Source organism: Anomalospiza imberbis, unplaced genomic scaffold, assembly GCF_031753505.1.
Source record: "Anomalospiza imberbis isolate Cuckoo-Finch-1a 21T00152 unplaced genomic scaffold, ASM3175350v1 scaffold_87, whole genome shotgun sequence".
NCBI lineage: Eukaryota > Metazoa > Chordata > Aves > Passeriformes > Viduidae > Anomalospiza > Anomalospiza imberbis.
This window is the reverse complement of record NW_027100491.1, coordinates 1-20,284: the sequence shown is the minus strand read 5'-3', so window position 1 is coordinate 20,284 and position 20,284 is coordinate 1. Positions and strand designations below refer to the sequence as shown.

Sequence of the window (20,284 nt, the reverse complement as noted above, 5' to 3'; positions counted from 1 at the left end):
ATTTGTGTGACATTGCAGGGGATGAGATTCAGAGAGGAACAGCAGCATCCACTTTCCAGAGGGGGCTTGAGGGATTTCTTTCTGGAAGAAACCAGTTTTGGGAGGCGGGGACTTCCCAGCTGAAATAGGACTGGCACTTTGCTCACACTTCTCTTTGGGGATGTTTTCTTCTTTCAGGAAATGAAAAATATGAGAAACCTCCGAAACAGCTCATAAAACGTCGGCAACTCTACAATGAGAGGAATAAATCAGTTGTTCGGAAGAAGACTCAGAGCCTGAAGACCAAGACCTTGAAGTCTCAGACCCCGACGACTCAGACCTTGAAGACTCTGATTCCGAAGACTCAGAACCTGAAGCCCTGTGTGCTTGGCTCTGGCATTGTAGTAAGAACAGCTGCAGCCCCGTTTGGCACATGCCACCCTCCCCATGTCACCTGAGCCCCTTGCAGCCCACAGCACCTCCCCGGTGCCCTGATGGCACCTGGGACCTCCCTGCCCACCTACAACCTTGTGTCGCCTCAGCATTGCCCCTAGGGCTGCCACTCTGGTCATGGTCTCTTCTGGGGCTGCACCAGCTTCCTGGCTACCCCAGGGAGAGGTCCTGAAGGCCATGCTCAAAGGTTGGAGTTGATGGTGCTTTGAAGGAGATGCAGGTCATTGCTGGGGAGTTTGTTGGTCCCAACCCAAGCCCTGCCAGAGTTACAGACCTCATCAGCAGCTGCCTGATTGTGCCCTGGGGCTGTGCTGGTGGTGCTCATCTCCAAGAGGCACCAGCTTGGTCCTGGTTCCCTTTCAAAACAGCTTTTGTCCAAGCTGCCTTGGTACTGGCTGGAGGCAGGCAAGTTTCTGGAGCTCTGGAAGATTCCTGGTTGGTCTGTCTGCCTGGCCAGATCAGCTTTGCTAACAGTGTCTGGGCAGGCAAAGGTGCTGGAGTTACTTCCCTGGAGATGAGGTCCTACCTAAGAGAGCAGGAGGTGTCACAGACACTGAGCAGTCGGACAGGAGGACCCCACACCCTCTCTCAACGAGAGCAGGGTGGGATCCTTTCTCAGGTGCAAGCTGGGCCTTGGGAAGGACCTTTGCTAAGCAGCCACTCTCTTCCCTTTCCTCAGCCAAGCCCTCAGCTGCAGGTGAACACGGTGAGGATGCTGATAGAGAAGGCTTCTCAGGAGCTGCAGCAAAAGCTCACATGCCATCCCCCAAAGAGCATGTTCCCTGATGAGGAGCTGTGCCAGAGTCTTGTCAAGTGAGTAGGGACTCCCATCCCCATCTCCAGGTGCCCCGTGGGGAACACCCAGCCATGTCCCCTTCTGCTGAGAGCTCCTTGTGTCTGCAGAGCTGGGAATAGCCTGGACTCAAGAAAGGGTCTGGTCCCAGTGGCTGTGACACGCTACATGGGAGCAGCAGAGTGTCCTCCCTTCCCCAGCACCACGCTGAAGCTTTGGACTGCTCAGCTCCCCACAGGTGTGGGGTTCTGTCCTTAGAGCTGGGGGACCCAGTGCAGACCTTCAAGCCCTTCCAGACAGCATAAATTCTGTCCCTGCTGACTAGCTCTGAAAGAGACAGCTCCTTGCTGATGTCTTGGTTCCAACTAACAGAGTACACTAAACAAAAGCAGAAGGGAACTGCACACGTCAGCAAACCCTCTAAAACCCAAAATCAGATGGTTTGAATCCTGGTGGGGTGGCAGGGCTTATCTAGGTAACTTGGTCCATCTCTTTGCACCATCATGATGCAGCACAAACATGGGAGGCTTCAATTCAGGAAGAAGATGCTCTGCAGAACAGATCATGTGATCTGGTTGCAGAGCAATGAAGATTTCCTGTGCAGGCAAATCTTGTTCCTAGGCCCCAAAGCAATTTCAGGCTCAGGCTGTACACCAGACTAAGCAGTTTCATTGAGACCAGTGGAAGCCCAGTGGACTCGCCTATACTGGCTTTTCATGGCAGAGCAGCTGTGGCCAGTGTCCATTTTAAACTAATTTTATTTTCAGGTACCATTAGTAGGTGATAAAACCTAGGACCTGCACTCCTCCTTACTTCCCAAAGTCATTGCCAGGTGGTCAGGCCATGGGTTTCATGGGTTTGAGCTAAGTTTTTGCAGCAGTGAATAAAGAAACAGCCACTGTATTTGTATCCTCCATCCACTTGGATGTGTAGCCAGGCTGTGGTTTAAGGACTGTCCTTACTCCTCCTTGCAGAGTTGAGCCGCCCGAGTATGTCCTGGACATGGGCGCTGTCCATAAAGGTTACACTGAGAGAAGAACTCTGGAGATCACCAACCCTGAGCAGATCCCAGTGTCCTTCCAGGTTGATCTGTCTGTCCTGCAGGACACAGGTAAGCATGCTAGAGACACTTCCTGCGGGCTTGAAGGAGGTGTCTCAGACAGATTAACTTAAGCCACTGAACTTGGGGAGGTTTCTGAGCTTTTTCTTCTCAGTGCCCCTGCTGGGAGCTTTAGAGGCTCCATTTGGCCAGCCATGCCCAGGGACCTGGCCTGCCTGTGGCTGCCCTGATGCTTCTGTGCAGAGGCCAGATGGGCTCATCACCCTGGTCACCTCTCAGCATCTTCTGCCCTTGGCTCCCATGAGCATCAAGTTTCTATGAGCACTCCGTGGGCTTGTTTTGGCAACCAGTGGGGTCTGCTGTGTTTTGGAAGTGCTTTGTTTGGAGTTCACACTGTCACAGCTCCTGTATTCAGCCTTTATTGAGGAAACAGCCTGTGAGATCCTCTGGTGGATCAAAAGAGGCTTCCAAAAGAGGCCTTGAGGCAAGGCTGCACTTCCATCACACAGTGGCTCACTGTGTCTGAGGGGTGTTCAGGTGCACTCTTAAGTTTTTGTCCAGGTCACAGCATGGCATGGGGTTTTTCCCCAGACCTCTCGGCCAGGACACCTGTAAGGCCTTAACATGCTTATGACACATTTTGTGTTTCTCATGCATCTCAGCTGCTTTATTTTCACCTCTTCAAGGTTTCAGCATGGAGCAGGTGCAGGACCTGCCCCACAGCTACACCAAGACGTTTGATGTGCGCTTTGAAAGTGCCCAGCAGCCACGGGGTGATGTGGATGTGCTGCTGCCCTTAAAGGTACCACAGCTCTTGGGGCTGCCAGCAGGCTGGGCACAGCAACAGATGTCACCTGCACCCTCCACTGAATTCTCTGTCCTTCTCCAGCTGACAAAAGGCCCCACATATAACATCCGCCTCCATGCCACTGTGTCTGAACTGTTGCTCGAACTCTCCAAGAACAGACTGCACTTCTCTGACATCCTCGTTGGGCAGTGCAAGGCTGAGACAATCCAACTCTACAACTGGTTCCGAGTACCCTGCAAATGGTCCATCAAGCCTGTTCTGAAGGTAAAGCACAGGCGACATTGAACATGTAACTTCTTGGTTGCGTTTTCTTTGTGACTCTTGCCCTTTCTGCTGCTGTGGCTGCCTGAGCACTTGGGTCTACAGCGTGTTTGAGGAAGCTTCTGAGGGTCTGGGTCAAGGCTGGTTTGCCTGGACCTGTTCCATTAGCTGATGCTTTGCTTTTCTGCCATCTTCACCCATTCCTCCTCCTCTGAGGACAGTAGTTCCCTATCTGCCTGCCTTGTCTACAGGGCTTCCCTCCAGCTCTGGGCTTTGGGGCCACACTTGCTTTGGCTGTGGGTGCTCTCAGCACCGTATCAGTGTCTCAGAGCATGAGGAGACCTCACACAATTGGTTTCTGTGCCCAGAACAATCACCTCAAATACATGACATCAGCCGTACGTCAGAAGCGGCAGCCGCTGGAGGATGAGCCCTGTCCCTTTGAAGTGACGCCCTCCAAAGGAACCCTTGGTGCAGGAAGGTGGCAGAACTTGCAAATCCGGTTTACACCCAAGGAGGAGGTGAGATTGGCAGGTGTCAGCCCGGGAGGTCTGTCAGGGCTATCTGGAAATGAGGGCCTGGTGCAGAGAATGTGGGGTATGAGCTCTGCCTTCACAGGGAGCTTTCTGCAAGGCCCATACCCAGCGTGGCTCAGTTCACCCCACAGAGCACTCCTGTGAGATGTGCTTTGAAATCCCCACAGGGAGCTTGCACAGAGAGCATCAGGGCTGCCTCTCAGCACATGGGGGGGATGTGCCCAACTCCCCTCAGCCTCCCCCTTGCCTGGCTGTATTTGCAGCTGCGACACTCAGTGCAGAGCAGCCGCCCACTCGCAGAGTATAATCCTGGAATGGCCAGTCTAGGCTCATCCTGCTGCAGGACTGACAGACAAAACAGCCACCAGACACCTTCCTGGGCACAGCGGGACAGACACCTGTAGTGGTGTGCTGCCAGCAGTGCCTGGGGCTCTGGCCTGCCTGCACATTCCCATGCAGCTGGAGATTAAACTTTTAAAGGATGGAGCATTCCCAAAAGTCGTTTGCCTGTGGCCGCTGGGTCTCGGAAACTGGCAGTGTGTACCAGCATGGACACAAGTGCTTCTGTGCTCACAAACAGTCCCAAGGATCTTTTAATTGCTCAAGAGGCATAACCATCTTGTGTCTGGCTTGGACCAGAGCCAAACACTAAGCAGAGAAGATGACCCTTATTTCTAGCCAGCGAGAGCTCATTTGACTCTCTCCTGGAGCTGGTGTTTGCCTGATGCAGCAGTGCCAGGACTGCATGACTAGGTGAAAACACCCGACAGTCCATTGTACATCCACCTGCTACCAAATACCCAGTTACAGTGCACACCAGGATTCATCCCAGTTACTCAGACCCAGACTACTAGAGATGCTGTAGTCCCTAGCAGAAGTAAATATCTGGTTTCCATTCACCTTGGAGGGACTGATAACACCCTGACCGTGGGGCAAGCATTGTTGTATTTGGGGTCCAGTCACCTGGAACTTCATGGATGAGTTTCCTGCACTTTCCTCTTTTCAGAGGTCTTACAAGAATGAGCTGAAGCTTAACATTCGTGGGAGCAGCAATCACTTAAACCTGCACCTGTCAGGACAAAGTCTGGAGCCACGGTTGGAGTTCAGTCCCCCAGCACTAAAGATGGGACGGGTGCTGGTGGACAGCGATGGGGTTGAGGCCACAGTGGTGGTGAAGAACCCATGCAACTTCCCCATTGAGTTTTACTCCCTGGATTTTGATGAGCAGTACCTTGAGGAGGAGGAGGTGAGGAGGCAGGTCTGGTCCCCATGTACATGCTGCCCAAGCTTCACAGCACTCCAGCATTCCCAGGCTTGTGCCAGGGGATGGAGGCAATCCCCAGGGCAAAGCCAACTCTGCTGACATGCTGTGGGAGGACCTAAATAGTTTGTGTTGTTGGGAGGAAGGGAGGAGACAGAAAATGGGTTTGTTGAGTCTGTGTGATGAAAGGCAAGAAGAGGAATCTTGTGTATGGTTTCTCTTCCCTACACACACAGATCCTGCGGATGGCAGTGGGGTCTGAGTACCAAAAGAGCTTTTTAATGCCTCCATGTGCTATGGGTGAGACGCTGTCACCAGAGGTGCTGGAGGACCATGAAGCACAGAAGAGGCTGAAGGCTCAACAGGCAGAGTTCAAGGCCATGGCAGAGGCCAAGGCCAGGACTGAGGCTGAGGCTGAGGCCAAGGACGAGGCAGCAGCAGGTCAGAAAAACAGTGAGGGTTTGGCCGTGTCTGTTTTGACTGTGGTCACAGCTGGGACTCCAGCCCACACACCCTGAACTCTCTGTCACCTTGCTCTCCAGGGAAAGCCCATGCTTTTAGCAGCTGCCTGTTTCCCAGCTTGGTGAAGGAGCTCTTGGGTGAGGGGCTGTGGCATCCTTTACCAACCCTGAGTGTAGCCAAAACAAGCTCCTATCTGCCTGCCACAGACTGGGCAAATAATCAGGATATTCCCTTGTGTCCCTTAGTCACAAAGACCAGGATTGGATGAGTTCTTCAGCCAGTAGGACCAGGTCTAATATCACTGGCTCTTTGATATTTGCACCTTCCTAGCAACAAAAGAATAAGCACATGTTACTTTCACCAAGTTTCCTTTCTGGGATCTGAGGAGATGGGGGAAATGGTGAGGATCTAAGGTAGGCAGGAAGCTGACTTTTCCCCCTGGTTTTGCACTGCAGCATATCACAGGACGGAGTCCATGGTGAACGTGACTGGCAGTCCTGTCTCTCGGGCTGTCATGCGCCACCTGGGCACTGACCCATCTTCAGAGAGGCGTGAAGCGCAGCAGCACAGAGGGATTGTTGTCATCGTCCATGGGCCACCCCGGGCAGGTACGTCAGCTGCAGCCCAGGGCTGCAGGGAGAGGGGCAAGCAGGAGGAATGCGTCCTGGTGGGCCATGGTGCTTAAGGCAAAGTCCTCAGCTGAACAGGAGGTGGAGTAGATCCTCTTGGCTTTAGAATTCAGAGCTTGTACCCACGCTCCAGCTGCCTCCCCCATGGCCTCCCCTGGAGGGACACTTGCTTTCCCACTGCCCTTTTAACTTTGAAATCTTGTTGGAGAGTTTTCCAGGGCCTGTCCCTGTAGTGCCTCCTGTGCCAGTGTCACCAAGCAGTCCCCCTCTCTCTCTCAGGAAAGACAGAGATAGCAGCAGGCCTGTGTCAGTATTATGATGCTGCTTACGTGTCCATTGACACCGTGGTGAAAGAGGCCATGGCCAACGATGGGAGCCCAGCAGGGCTCTGTGCCCGGGAGCTCTGCACCAAGGCTGCCATGGAGCCAAAAGGCAAAGACAAAGGTAATGCTGCTAAGAACCCAGAGCCAGTGCTTCAGAAACCCACCATGACTGTCCACTTCTGCTTACTCACAGCAGCAGTTTTTCAGTCCTTGGGTCTCTTAGGGAACATGGCTGAAGTGCATCTCTGGCTTGTCTAAAAAAGAAAAAAATTCAATTTTAAGGGCTTAGTCAGGGGTTCTTTTGTAGCCCCCTTTGCTGCCATTCTTGGCACATGGTTGTTTTTCTAGGGGTAGTGAACCTGTCTCTTTCCCAAGGATTTGTATTTCCTCAAAGCTGAATCGAGCTTGCTCCTCATGGGCAGCAGGCAGAACTGCTGCCCACTTTAACAAAGAAAAAGCCTTCTGAAGTGGCTCATTAAGCCACAGGAAGACTGACTATGAGTGTAACCTTGCAAACGAGAGGAAGGGAAGGACAGCCTCCCAGAAGAATTTCCAATGAGAGACATGCTCCAGATGAGCTCTTTTCTCCAGAGATTTACCTATGGCCACTGTCAGGTTACACAGCTCGTTGGGCTGTTCTCCATGTGAGACTGGAGACTTCTATGAAACTTCCTGGGCAGTTGGTACCCTGAGCCCTGCAGGGTGAGGCCAGACCTGGCTCAGTGCAGGGGGAAGTTTTGCATTGCTCAGTTTTGAACCTGGCTGGGCTGGGAGCTGGTGGAAGGGAGAAGAGTCTGGGTCCCAACTGGGCTTTTCCCACAAGAAGGATTTAGCTTCAGTGGAGATGGGTGATGCAAGTGGGGCAGGGCTGCAGGTCTCCACAGGAGAATGCTGGATGGGTGCAGTGTATGGAAACAATACTCCTGGAGGACGAATCTTTGGCTTGATCCGCAGGGGAGCTGCCATGTGAGCCGCATCACCTGCGGGCACAGTTGTTAGGAAGGACATGGTGCTGGCTTTAAAATCAAATATGGGATGGTGTGCTTTACCTGCTGGTAGGAGAAGCAGGGAAGGAGATGCTTCTGGGAAACAGTGCTGCCAGTGCCCAGCAGACTGGGGAAAATGTGCTGTGTTCCTTCCAGGGCCCAAGGTTATGCCTGTTGTAGGGAAAGGTGCCTATTTGCTTTACAAAGCTCCTTTGAGCCATCTGTCCCCTGTGCAGGTAAAAAGCCTCAGCTCACTGCTCAGACCAAAAATAAACAAGCCTCTGGGGAAAAGATCAACAGGAATGATGCCAAAGGCAAGAACCTTCCAGCACAAAAGAAGGAGCCAGCCAGCAAACCCGACATAAAGGACACCAAGGTAAACATGATCTGCCCTGGTTGATGCCTGGGACCTTTGCATTGTCTTTGAGATGAGCAGAGGCTCTGTGCCAGCCAGGGCCTGGTATAGTGCCTGGTCCATAGTGCCGTGACTTGGGCTGGGAATGTGCTCTGGCAGACAGCTCCGCTGGTTGTCAGTGGTTTGCTGGCAAAGTGCAGTCCTGGCTAGTGTGGCTGCAGGCAGCGAGCAAAGTGCTGGGAGGCTGCACTGGGGGCTTGCAAGCTTGGGTGTCTGCTGGCCAAGGGATGGTCCCTCCAGGACCATCCCCTGGAGCCCCCAGCCTGCACTGCAGGGTTGTTCTAGGTTCCACCAGGGAGGAACCCCAGCTCCAAGCCCAACAGTGGGAGTTGTTCAGGGCTTTCCACCATGGTTTCTTTTCCTTACAATGGTTCACATTGCAGTTCACAGTTTCCACTGCTCCTGCGCCGCAGCAGCTGAACATCATCAGCAGTCATGGGGAAGAGCTGAACTGCTTGAGCTGTGTGCTGCCCAAGGACCTGCTGGTGGACGTCCTCTGTGAGAGGCTGAAGGTGTGTGGGGTGGGGGAAATGGAGACATTCCTGCTTCGGAGAGACAGCACTGGGGTACAACTTGGAGAGGAGGAGGAGGAGGTCTGTACATGCTGCTGGAGGATCCTGGACTGTGTGCAGGGAGCCCTGGGGGAAGCTGCAGCTGCCCTTAGTTGGCAGAGCCTAAGGACAGATCCAAGCTGCTCTTAGCTACTGCACTTGGAACAAGGATAGCTGGTGTCATCTGGGTTTACGGTGCAGCTGCGAGCCCCCTGCGTGCAGTGGCTGACTTACTCTTCCCTTTATTCACAGTGTAAAGACTGCTACAAGGGAGTGGTCTTTGATGGCTTGGAGACCCTCTTTGCAAGCAGCCTGGAATCTTCTCTGCTCTGTGTACTCAGAGCTGTCAAGAATTGTCATCATATCTACATGGTGAACCTGCATCAGGATTATGCTTCTTGGAAAGCCAAGGATGAAGCTGAAAGAAAGAGGAAGGAAGCTGAAAGAGAGAAGGAAGGTGAGATATCTCTTCTCAAATCTTCTCTCTCAAGCCCTCAACCTTATCTCTGTGTATCTGGATTTGCAGCAGAGCTTGTAAGAAATGTTTTTATTAATCTGTTTACCTTCTGCCTCAGTGTAACCAGCACTCATCTCAGAGCTGCAGGAGATCTGAGGTTTAAAGACTCACCTTAATCTCTAACATTAAATCTTGGGCACAAGTGTCAGCTGCTGTAGCTCAGTGACAAACGACTGTCCTCAGCCTTGGTGCACTTAAGCCAGGCAAAGCCCAGGAACCACACTGCCCAGCCATAGTTTGGGGGATTGTCTGAATTCTGGAGCAGGGATATGAGCTCCCCAATATCTCCTGGTATGATAGGCTGGGTCAGGAAAAGCTGTGAATCCTTACAGCTCACCCAGAGCACCCAGCTCTGCTTGCAGTCACTCATGGTTTCTCTTCTGGTTTGTGCTAAAGAACCGCTGCAGGAAAAAGCTATTATGAGGAACACAGAACGTGTCTTGGAAATGGATGAGGACGAGTATGACATCCTCCCTGAGGAGAAAAACCCAGAAGTGGATAAAATAATACTGGAAATGAAGAGTATACAGCCAGAGGGGTGAGTAAGCCTTCCATGGGTTACTGCTCAGGGTCCCTAGAGGGTCTCCCTGCTCCAAGGACTCTGAGCTCAGAGGTGTTGGATAGCAAAGGTCAGAAGCAACACAAGGATGGCCACTCTTAGCTCCCTGTCTACTAAGAGAGAAAGGACCTTCTTCTGTTGAGACAGAACATCATCTTCTCTATTTTAGTGGTGAGCCCTCCCAGCTTAGATGCTGCCTGCAGGGAGCTGGGCTCTGGGCTTGCCTTGGCACTGCCTGTAGAAGTCTCTTCAAATCCACTATGCTGATTCGTGCCTTCTTCATCATCTCCCTTCTTCCCCAAAACAGCGGGATTGTGCTATGGGCAGGTGTGGGGCACAGACAAACCCTTGGTTTGGGTCCTGGTCCTGGCACAGATGAAGTCCTTGCAATGCTGAGTTGCCAGGGTTCTCCTTATGGTGGGACACCACCCATAAAAGCTCATGTCCTTTAGGCTCCCCTTCAGCTGCAGCAGTAGGCAAGCACAGGAGAAGTTCTGCTCCAGCCAGGCAGCCCAGCTCAGGACACATAGGCAAAGTGTGGAGCTGGGAGGGGAGGCTGCTTAAAGCAAGCCTGTGCATCAGGACTTCTTTCAGCCCAGGCTGAAGTTGGTTTCATGGGGAGGAGATGGATGAGGCTGCTTCAAATTGTTTCCATGGCAGATAGCACTAGTTTGGCTCAGTCACAACTGGGTTCCAGCAGGAAATCAGGCTGACAAGAGCCTGTCTTGCAGGAGAGGAGTTCCTGCAGCCTTTGCTTTCTGACTGATAGGATTATTCTCATTAAGGAGCAGGCTATGCCCAGGGAGAAGAGGGCTGAATGAGCAGAGGAAGAATTGTAGGAGGGATAAGCAGATGTTAGCAATCTGTGTTCTGCTTTAAACTGGGAAATCAAGAGACCAAGAGCATTTTCAGGCATCAGCGCAGAGTTGGTGGATCAGCCTTTGGCAGTGGGCTGGGGGTGTCTGGCTGTGCCTTAAGAGGGAGGTTGCAGTCAAGACTTTACAATGGCAAGGCTTAGGTTTGGCTGGTCCTGGAGGTCCCCTTCCACCATTGCGCTCACTTGGGATGTTCCCAACCTCTGTGGGTTGAGGAAGATTCATGGAAATGGTCTCATGGTTCTGCCTGGCCTCAGGGTCAAGGAATGAAGTGCGGGGCCAGCCAGGACTAGCGAGCCCAAGTTTCCGGTGGTGACTTGACACTGCGGTGGAGTCCACAGCTAGCTCAGGGGCAACGCGGTGCCATGAATGGGGAACAGCCTCCCCCTGAAATGAGGAGAGCTGAACCTTAGAGTCGCCTGCTCTACAGCTCGAATGGTTGTCAGCATCAGGGAGCAGACAAAAGAGGAGAGGGAGGCTTTTGGTGTGTAATTCTGAGGAAGACTTATTCCTTGAAGGGAACAGGGACCAAAGAGCCCTAACACTGGTGTGCTCGGGATTTTGTACAGCACTAGGACCGGGGGTGGGTACAATTTCTGAACCAATAGGGAATCTGGGAGGGAGGAGTGAAAGGAGTGGGGAGTGAAAGGAGGGGAATATAATTCAGGGAACAATGGGAATAAAGGGATGCAGAGGGTAGGTCACATGGACCAATGGGGTGTCCTACATTAGGGAAATTCCAGAGGGGCAGAACTGGCAGGGGAAAGGTTTACAGGAGACTAACAGGGAAGGGTCTAAAAAAGGGGCAGAGTTTACAGGGATGAATAGGGAAGGCACTAGAATACAGGGTGGGGATTACGGTGATTGAAGGGTAAAAAGGGGAGGTATATAACTTGGGAACCGTCTAACTTGGGGAAAAGTAAAATACAGGGATGAACCGGAACAGACCATTGATATTAACTCATCTAACAAGCTATGAAATAAAAACACACCACAACAGTGACTCTCAGCAATGTTTTCTACTTTGTTTGCTGAAGGGAGCTGAAGGAGCTGGCCCAAAAGCTTGAAGAGGAGGCAAAACCTTTAGAGGAGGAAGAGAGGCAGAAGGAGGAAGAGAAGCAGAAGAAGGAAAAGAAGGGTGTCTCCGTGGGGAAGCAGCCTGCAAAACCAGAGAAGAAGGAAACCAAAGCCCCAGAGAAGGGAGAAACTAAAGCCCCAAAGAAGGGGGAAACGAAAGCCCCAGAGGAAGGGAGAACTGAAATCCCAGAGGACCCAGCTGAGATGGAGAAGAACTTGATCTTGAGGTTTCAGATCTATGAGTCATCACAGCAGAACGTCGCAGAGGTTTTCTCCTACTGGGACAGGGTTCGGGGTACCGTGCAGTTACCTGTGATCCAAAAGGGACACAAGTCCCAGCCTTCAGGTGAAAACAAAGGTCTAAATAAGACCAGTAAGCCTCAGGAGAAGGTGAAGAAGCCTGAACATGAACATGGAGGCCAAAGGAGTCTTCAGTCATCTCAGCTGGGGACGCAAAGTGAAGCTGCAGAAGGGGCAGTCAGAGACGAGCATGTCGGGGTGCCATGCCTGGACATCCAGGTCTCAGATCCGAAGGCCATGATCGGGGAGATCCTGTGGGATGGGAAGCTGCCAACGGAAGACCAGGTAGAACCCTGCAAGGCTCAGATCTTGAGCTTGCCGTGGTCGTGGGCCCTGGAGCATTGTGTCCCCCCAGGTGATAATGGCTCAGAGCATTGTCCTGGCCCCTGATGATGTTCCACAATGACTCTGTAGCAACTGTGTGGATGGGGAGGTTATCACCATCCCTCAGCTGGACAGGAAGTGGGAGTGCTTTGTGTACAAGTATCCCATCTGTTCAGAGCTTCCCAGCCTGGAAATCATTATAAACAGTTCCAGGACAGGGCAGCTCATAGTCATTGTTTTCTTCAGCTGAGTCACTTGGGAGAGGTTTCTCTCCCGGTCCTGCTTGTAGCTCTTGCCTCTGCTCTGGAGCCTGCTCACCCCACTGGGCATAACAAAACACTTATACTTCATAAAGGTCAAAAACCCCATTGCCAAAAGCTCAGTGCCTTTAAAAAAGGAGTTGTGAGGATGAAGGTGACAGAAGTACAAGCAGCATTTTCTCTTCTGTTTTAGATGCTGAAACATCTGGGACTGCATCCCAACAGCCCTCCCCTTCCCCCTGCTGCTGTGCTCTCCACAGTCGAGTACCCAGAGGAGTGGCTGGGCCCTGCAGAGCGTGAGGAGCCCTTCACCATTGTGGCACCGGGAGGTGCTGCTGTGGAAGACAATCTGGTGGGTGCTCCAGTGGTGCCGGCACCGAAGGTGCCAGGGCAGGGACCAGGCTAGATGGGGACAAGGGGCACAGGTTGGATGGAAAGAGAGCATTGTGGAGAGGTAGTGAAGATGTGATGGGGCCTCGTGTCTGCAGGTCTCCTTTCTGTCAGGGATGGGACAAAAGAGGCAGCTCTGCTGGAGACAGAGCAGTTCTGTAAGACAAGAGGTAAAAAATCACTTACAACCATGAACTTCCTTTGAGGAGAGGGTGTGAGTGAGAAGGAGTGTCCTAGGCAAAACAAGCACCAATAAGGAAGACCAAGTCCATGGGCAGGTGGACTTATTTATTTATTCTCTCTTCCATTGGTGAAGAAACCCCCATTTTGCTTTCCAGGATGGGGATGTCTCAGGGCTCACCTCTCCCTCCCTTTTCTCTCTCCCCTTAGGCCAAGGCCTCTGATGTGAAGGGCAGTTCTGCTGAGGGCCAACCAAAGACAGGCAAAGCAGCCAGCAGAGACAGCTCTGCAAAGGAGAAGCAGATCTCCACACAGAGAACAGAAAGTCCCCAGGATTCCTCTGCAGCAATATCCAGAAGTACACTGGAAAGTGCCTCAGTCCCCACAGAATTCCTCAGGTGAGCCACACAGGAGGAGGTGATGTCTCTGCTTCTTTGGTCCTCTTGCCAAACAAGGTCCATCGTCCCCAGCTCCACAGCGACCCGGTGCCAGTGCCTCCATGGGATGGCGAGTGCACCCTCCTTGCTTCGTTTGCTCCTCAGCAATGTCTGAAGCCTCCTCTTTAATTGCCAGGCTGAAACGGTACCGGTGGATAGTGCCTGCCCACGGTGAGGTGGACCTGAAGGTCCACTTCTCTGCCAAAAAGCCAAGGATGTTTGAGCAGACACTGAGGTTTGAGCTCGTGCAGTCGAAGCGCCAGTACGAGCTGCCCTGCAGTGGCACCGGCCTGTACCCCAGCATCAGCCTGAACCCACGGTAAGGCTGGCCCCTGGCAGCCTCCCACACCACAGCTGCTCCTGAACCACAGCCAGGGCTGCCCCTTGGGGCTTCTGGCCTGGGCAGATCGTGCTGCCTGAGGTCGCCCAGCACCTCCTCCTGTGCTGGGAGCTGGGAAGGCAGATGGTACCTCAGCCACCAGGAAGGGTTATGGCTTTCTGACTACATTTCCTACTCAGAGCATCTCATAGCTCCTCCTTCCCCACTTTCTCTGCCCAGGGTGGTGTTTCCACAGTGGAGGGAGACCATGGAGGAAGATGAAATCATCTTCAAGGAATATGTTGAGAGCACAAAGCAATTCCACTTTGGACCACTGCTGTGTGGGAAATCAAGAGAATGGTATGTGCTCCCTGCTGGGCCTTGTACTTTTCTGGACATGCCTGGAGAGACAGGCTGTCCTGGTGGCACCATCCAGGGCAGTCCCGGGCAGAGTCCTGGGAGACACATGGGTTTGAAGGACCACAGATGTGAACTTGAACAGATAAGAGGCAAATGAGCCTTGGAGGAGCTGCTCTCCCTGCCCAGTGGGTGCCTTGGTGGCTGCCTTGGTGGCCAGAGCCGCATGCTGCTGCCAGTCCAAAGGTGATTCAGGGGCACCTTCTGTCCCCCTCCACATCTCAGCTTCACCCCTTAGGAAATTAACTTGGTGATTTTTGAAGTGCTTTGAGCTCTGCAGGTAGCCTGATCTAGCAATTATTCTGTAGATGGTTTTGTAAACCTTTCATTAATCTGTAATTATTAATAAGATTTTATGGTTGACCTGCCAATGGGTGTTGGGGTGCGGGGGTCTGTTGTTGTCGGGCCTCACTCCCTGATTGGGATGGCCCGGAAAGGTAGAAAAGTCTCTCCTCCAACCCAAGCTTCCAAAGAAAGGCTCAGTAGTCTTCAGTCGTCCGGTCTCAAGGTAGTTTATTGTATGTTATCTAAAAGATTTCTCCCTGAGCTGCTGCGGTCCGTTCAGCAGTCAGGCAAAGGCACACTCCGACACCCAGGGGGCTGGTGCCCTCTTTTATATCATATATTACGTATTAGATGTTTACAGTTTTCCCCCAATGCCCATCACCTATATTGAACGGTGACTTTCTACTCTAAACCAATCTGTGAGTGCCAACATCACCAAGAACATGGAGGTTAGGAAGGAGAAAGAAAGAGGACAGGGCACACCCAAATTCCTCCATCTTAGAACTTCTGACCCCCATGTACAAAACTCAGACCCCTCTGTACAAGGCCTAAAATCCCCCTGTACAGCACTCAAAATTTCTTCCTCTCACTTTGTGACTACTTCTACTATAATATCTAAACTTTTGTGATTTCTTGTTCTATCTTAAAAGTTGGTAAATTGTTCCATGGATCAGGTTCAAAGCCACAGGGGTCTGTGGCTGCATTCCAGGGTCTCAAATGCTTTTGACCTGGGCCCGGAACATCCAAGAGTGTCCAAGGGACATTCTGGGTTCTGACATTGGAGGGAACGTACAGCAGGAATTACATTTTCCTGTAATGACATTGCATCCTCACTGCTGGATAAAGTCTGCCTAAACATATTGCCATTGAAGCTATTGTGTATTTCTACTTTTACTGTCACTCGTTTTTATAATAATATTTAAGTTCTTGTCTCTATAGGAGCTCTGGAGGGCTAGGTCTATTTTGACAACCCAAGGAAATGAAATCAAAATAATTTAAAAAAACAGACAATCATTAGCCAGATTGATGGATGGTCTGGGATTTCTGTTTGCCTCTTTTACCCTTTCACTCCAAAGTCATTTCCACACCTGAGAGAAGAGTCATTTGTTATCTTTTTGCTATCCTTTTGGGAATTGTTGCTTTATATTTCTTTCTCAGACTTTGAGCTAACCCATGAAGTTCAAAGCAGTTTCATGACTTTTATGAAAAAGATTAGCTAACCTCTTTTTCCAAAAGCCTTTCTTTATACCCTGCAGGGAAGGCATCCCAAGAAAGAAGGGGAAAGAACCCATGTGCCTGGTGTGCTGTTATTTTTCTAGGCACCTTTGAATTTATGTTGTATTAAAAACTCTCAAAGTGGCCTGAGCATCATCAGGCTTCTGGGCTGGAGGCACCAAGTCCAGGGGAAGGCATCAGAGTAAGGCAAGAATGAGCACACGCCCATGCCCCTGACTGGGATCCATTTCCCTCACTTGTTTGTTAGAGCAGGGTCTTGCAGCACCACTTCCTCGGGTGCACACGGTGCTCTCCTTGATGTGTGGCAAAGGCAACAGTCTGCTCTGCAGCCTTTTCCGTTTTTGTGGACAGGTACGAGGCCCAGAACTGTCCCAGCAACTCAGAGAATATAACCATCCTCAACAACTCCCCTGTGGACGCAGAGGTCCAGTTCTCCTTTGAGAATGCTGGGGAAGCAGAGACGTTCCTTTTGGACCCTCCCAGCATGGCACTGAAACCAAAGGAGAAGCAGGTAGGAGAAGGGCAGGCAGAGCAGTGGCCTGGGGCCATAGAAGTACCCAGAGGCTGCTCCCCCTCCTCTCACACAGAGCTCTTTTGATTTCTTTCTGTGTGGCTGGGCCCAGGAGCTGACCATTTGGGCATACCCCACTTCCCCTGGCTTCCTGGAAGACAGACTCATCTGCAGCATTGGGAAGAACCCAGACCCAGTGGTCTTCAGCCTGTGCTGCCGCGGGGTGCACATGAAGCTGGACGTCAGCCCCCTGGAGCTGTCTTTTGACAAGCTGCTTCTGCACAGGTCAGTCATCCCACAAGCACTCCAAAACTTGTGACAAAGAGAAAATGTTTGACTCTGGTTTCCAGGGCACGGATGGAGCTGCTCCAAGGTGCATTCAGTGGCGAGGCTGGTGTGAGCATCCAGCAGCTGATGCCAAGTGCCTTCCTGTCTCTGCAGGACTGACAGCAGGACCTTGGTCCTGAGAAACAACACCCTGCTGCCCATGGCCTGGCAGCTCAGTGGGCTGGATGACCTTGTTGAGGACTTCTCCTTGTCACAAGATAACGGCACCATCGATCCCCGCTCAGAGTTTGAAGTGACAGTGCATTTCGAGGCCGGGCAGATTGGCAGCATTAAGAAGAGCCTCCGACTAGAGGTGAGAGGGGCTGTGCCCTGCCTAGCAGAGCAGGGCACAGTGAGCAGCCGTGTGCTCCTAGGGACAGGGTCAGGAAGAGCTGCACCTGACAGACACAAGGGTGCTTCTGCCTCTACACAGCGTTTGCCAAAACGTGCAGTGCATCCACATCCCCCCAGATAACCAGACGCTGCATCCTGAGCCTGTACCACAACCACCTTGTCCCTGTGAATGGTTGAAGGTTGTTGTGTGGTTGTACAGACTGCAGTGTGATCTCTACATTCCTCCTGGACTTTGTCTGAAGCTCTTGCACAGTGCAACAAACTCTCCCTGTGGGATTTTGTTCCCCATGGTTTATGGGCTGCATTTCAGAGAGGGTGCTAGGTGATTGGAGAGGGTTGTCAATGCCACCTGCTCTGAGACATCTCACACTTCTTGTGGTTGTTCTTACATCCCTGTGCCTCTCAAGGATGCTTCAGCAGCAACATTCCCTGCTGTGAGAGTGCAGAGTTGGGTTGATAGGGTTTTTTACTGCAGCAGAATCCCACTGGGGCAGCCCATGAGATGAACAGGTTAGCAAAGCTTGGGAGTCCTCCAACGCTTGTGAAGCCGGGGAGGCCATAGGGGAAGCAGCCAGCAGAGACAAGGACTTACAGGCTGTCTACCAAAAGAATAATCTGACCAGTCTTTGTTTCTTGCTGCCTCAGGTTTCAGATACAGAAAACATCCTGGGGATTGTTCAAACTGAAAACATCGAAATCTCTGCAGAGGTCTATGACATTTCTCTGAGCCTCGATATGCCTGAAGGTCAGTGGATACTTCCCAAACAAAGCAGTCCAGGTGCACTGCATTACCTTGGGAGGTGGGCAACCAAAGCACTTGGGATGGGATGGGATGTCAGTGCACTGACAGCCTTAAGTCTCTCCCCTCTGAACTTTGAAGTGTGCAGCTCCATGTGCAGATTGGATTTGGGGGCTTTGAAGCAACAGTGACGTGAACAGGCAGTTGGCAACCCCCACAGGCTCAGCACAGCGTATAAAGTAATTGGATTTATGCTTGGAAGTGAGGAAATGGGAGCCGAGCTCATTAGCTGCTGAGCCTGCAGATATTTTGAGTGGGAAGAGAAAGGGCAGACAAGTAGCTGGAAAACACTTCCAAGAATGGAAACTTGCTGAAAAGGGTTTTGTGCCGAGACCTCCATGTAGCTTGTGACCTGGTGTATTCTGCAGCAGCTCACAAATGCCACAAAAACTGTGTTTGACCTTGGTCTGTGGGTTTTCTGCAGGTCCAGATGGAAGCTTGGAATTTGGAACCATTCACGTCCTGGATAATGTGAAGAAGGTCCTGAGTCTGAAGAACAAAGGGGTATACAACATTGAGTACAGGTGAGTCCAGCTGCCTGGTAGTGAGCATTTCCTCAGGTTCCCAGGCCTGTGTTCTCCCTCTGTCAATGGCTAGAACCTGTTTCCATGCTGGCTACCTCATGGTAAATACAAAACCTGGGCTCTCTAATCTCAATTATTCTACCAGAGAATCTAGCCCCAAACCAGCAGTTCTTCACAGCTCAGCTGGAGCCCAAAGGAGAGCCCCAGAAATTTCAGCCACTGAAATGCTGAGATTCATTGCCTTTCTTTGATGGTCACCTCCTTTCTCTTTCTGAGACTCTGTAAAGGAGTGAATGAAAAATTTGGGTCTCAAGGTTTCTTGCAGTAACCTCGTGATTGTCTGCACTCTCTGTCAAGATCCAGGATTCCCTGAGCAGAGATGGACTCTCCCTTTTCTTTTTTTCTGGTCCTATGCAAAGTCCTGGCTGTGCTGGTGGCACCTATACTTTTAACTGCAGAGATCTCCATTCCTTCCCTTTCTCCCCAGTTTCATGCTGAAGGGTGCAGGTCCCAGGATGCAAAACGTGGCATCCTACTTCACTGTTGAGCCTCAGTCAGGCATGCTGACTGCCTCCCAGCCTGATGTGAATATTGAGATGCTCTTCCACCCCACAAGTGAAATCCTCCTCAAGAACAAGCCCATCCTGTACTGCCAGGTGAGCTGCCTGGGCCAGGCTGCGTTATCACACGGTGTTCTGGGAGCATATACAGGATAGGTGTCTAACGGAAGGAGAGCTTTAACTGGAGAATCCTCTCTCCTACGTACACAAACAAAGGCTTTCAAAACCATTTGGGAGGCTTCCTAAGTGCAGCTGAGAATCTGACTCTGGAGGAGGTCCTTAAACAGGGAGGGGTAAACAGATGGAGGCTGGGGGCTGGGGTAGAGGCTGGCCTCTTTGCTTTGTTTACCACCCTTCCTGTGGACACAGGTGATAGATGCCAGCTCAGGTGAAGGAGGCCAGGCTGTTGCCAACATCCCAGTGAAGGTGTCAGCAAAAGCTGAGTACAGCAAGTACAGCATTGAGCCTGCCTCACCCACCGACTTTGGTAGCATGATCAAGGGCACCAAGAAGACCCGGACTCTTGTGCTGAAGAACAAAGGCATGCTCAACTTCAAATTCCACATCCGCCAAGCACCCGAGGATGCATTTGCCTTGGAAAGCAAAAGGTAGGAGAAGCCCTGCACCACCCTTCCTGTCTGAGGAGGCACCACCCCACAGCTGGTATATGGCAGGCAGCCAAAGCTATCATCCATTGGCATCCCTGGCTTGGGGAAAGGGAGCAAAAAAATGTCTCGGCATCCCAATGTGTAGTGCAAAGCTGGTGATAAAGCTGCTCTGTCCAGCAATGGGAGCTGCAGGCTGCTCTCTGGGAGCCATCAGGAGCAGGAAGGCTTTCCTCTGTGAGGAGGAAGGCCAGCTTTGGCCTCAGAGAAAGGCAGGGGAGCTCAGCGTGACAGATATCTTTGCTTTCTCCCCTCAGTTCAAAGCAAGGGGAATCTGCTCCATTGGCTACAAAACTCTCAACAGGAAGGAAATCGAGCTCTTCAACACAGGTGAGTGACTCCTGCTCCCCAGCAGTGCTGCTGCAGGGGATGTGAGAAGATGCTGCTGTGCCCAGGCTGGGGGCTCATTGCCACAGGGTGGGACGTGGTCTGCAGGATGGAGTCCAGTATCTGTTCCGTCCCACTGAGAGTCCTGTACCCTGGCTCTGACCTGGAGCTGTAGGGTCAACAGAGGTCCTGTGCTTGGTAGCTGCGAGCCAGCATAGGTCTGTGAACACCTCAGAAGCAAAAACATTCCCCACTGAACTCCCAGTCCACAGAGTTCAGACAACATTGCTTTTTCTTTTTCCCGGTCCCCTACCTCTTTCCTATCATTTCTCACAGCTATTTCTGTTCTCCTGTAATACCTCTGGAGGCTGAAGGATCACAGCTACCACCTTCATTCTTTACACTCAAACTCCTTTCTCTCTGCCACTTGGGACAGGCTTGCAGCTCCTCTTGGCTTGTGGCTCTCAGCCTGGGGCTGCCTTTGGGCCGTGGAGTCATCCTTCCCTGCCCTGGGACGGGGTGCT

The 20,284-nt window shown here is 51.9% G+C and overlaps 1 protein-coding gene and 1 long non-coding RNA gene across 2 annotated transcripts in view; both read left to right on the top strand.

The window, feature by feature from the left end:
• The window catches only part of LOC137467924 (hydrocephalus-inducing protein homolog), a 62,259-nt gene extending 42,038 nt beyond the window's left edge, over window positions 1–20,221 (top strand). The window contains exons 27-51 of the mRNA XM_068179334.1: window positions 178–428; window positions 1,112–1,245; window positions 2,200–2,336; window positions 2,972–3,087; window positions 3,175–3,357; window positions 3,723–3,875; window positions 4,897–5,136; window positions 5,388–5,666; window positions 7,625–7,927; window positions 8,350–8,478; window positions 8,770–8,974; window positions 9,431–9,572; window positions 11,506–12,130; window positions 12,623–12,781; window positions 13,210–13,397; window positions 13,573–13,755; window positions 13,996–14,115; window positions 16,045–16,204; window positions 16,317–16,489; window positions 16,646–16,844; window positions 17,531–17,630; window positions 18,109–18,208; window positions 18,696–18,864; window positions 19,138–19,376; window positions 19,691–20,221. Coding sequence (XP_068035435.1) covers window positions 178–428; window positions 1,112–1,245; window positions 2,200–2,336; window positions 2,972–3,087; window positions 3,175–3,357; window positions 3,723–3,875; window positions 4,897–5,136; window positions 5,388–5,666; window positions 7,625–7,927; window positions 8,350–8,478; window positions 8,770–8,974; window positions 9,431–9,572; window positions 11,506–12,130; window positions 12,623–12,781; window positions 13,210–13,397; window positions 13,573–13,755; window positions 13,996–14,115; window positions 16,045–16,204; window positions 16,317–16,489; window positions 16,646–16,844; window positions 17,531–17,630; window positions 18,109–18,208; window positions 18,696–18,864; window positions 19,138–19,376; window positions 19,691–19,808 — 4,805 coding nt within the window. The 3' untranslated portion in view covers window positions 19,809–20,221. The remainder of the gene's footprint in view (window positions 1–177; window positions 429–1,111; window positions 1,246–2,199; window positions 2,337–2,971; window positions 3,088–3,174; window positions 3,358–3,722; window positions 3,876–4,896; window positions 5,137–5,387; window positions 5,667–7,624; window positions 7,928–8,349; window positions 8,479–8,769; window positions 8,975–9,430; window positions 9,573–11,505; window positions 12,131–12,622; window positions 12,782–13,209; window positions 13,398–13,572; window positions 13,756–13,995; window positions 14,116–16,044; window positions 16,205–16,316; window positions 16,490–16,645; window positions 16,845–17,530; window positions 17,631–18,108; window positions 18,209–18,695; window positions 18,865–19,137; window positions 19,377–19,690) is intronic.
• On the top strand, window positions 6,083–6,609 carry LOC137467922 (uncharacterized). The gene is made up of 2 exons (XR_010995666.1): window positions 6,083–6,221; window positions 6,522–6,609. It is a non-coding gene; the product is annotated as an uncharacterized lncRNA (long non-coding RNA).
• Window positions 20,222–20,284: the final 63 nt, after the last annotated feature.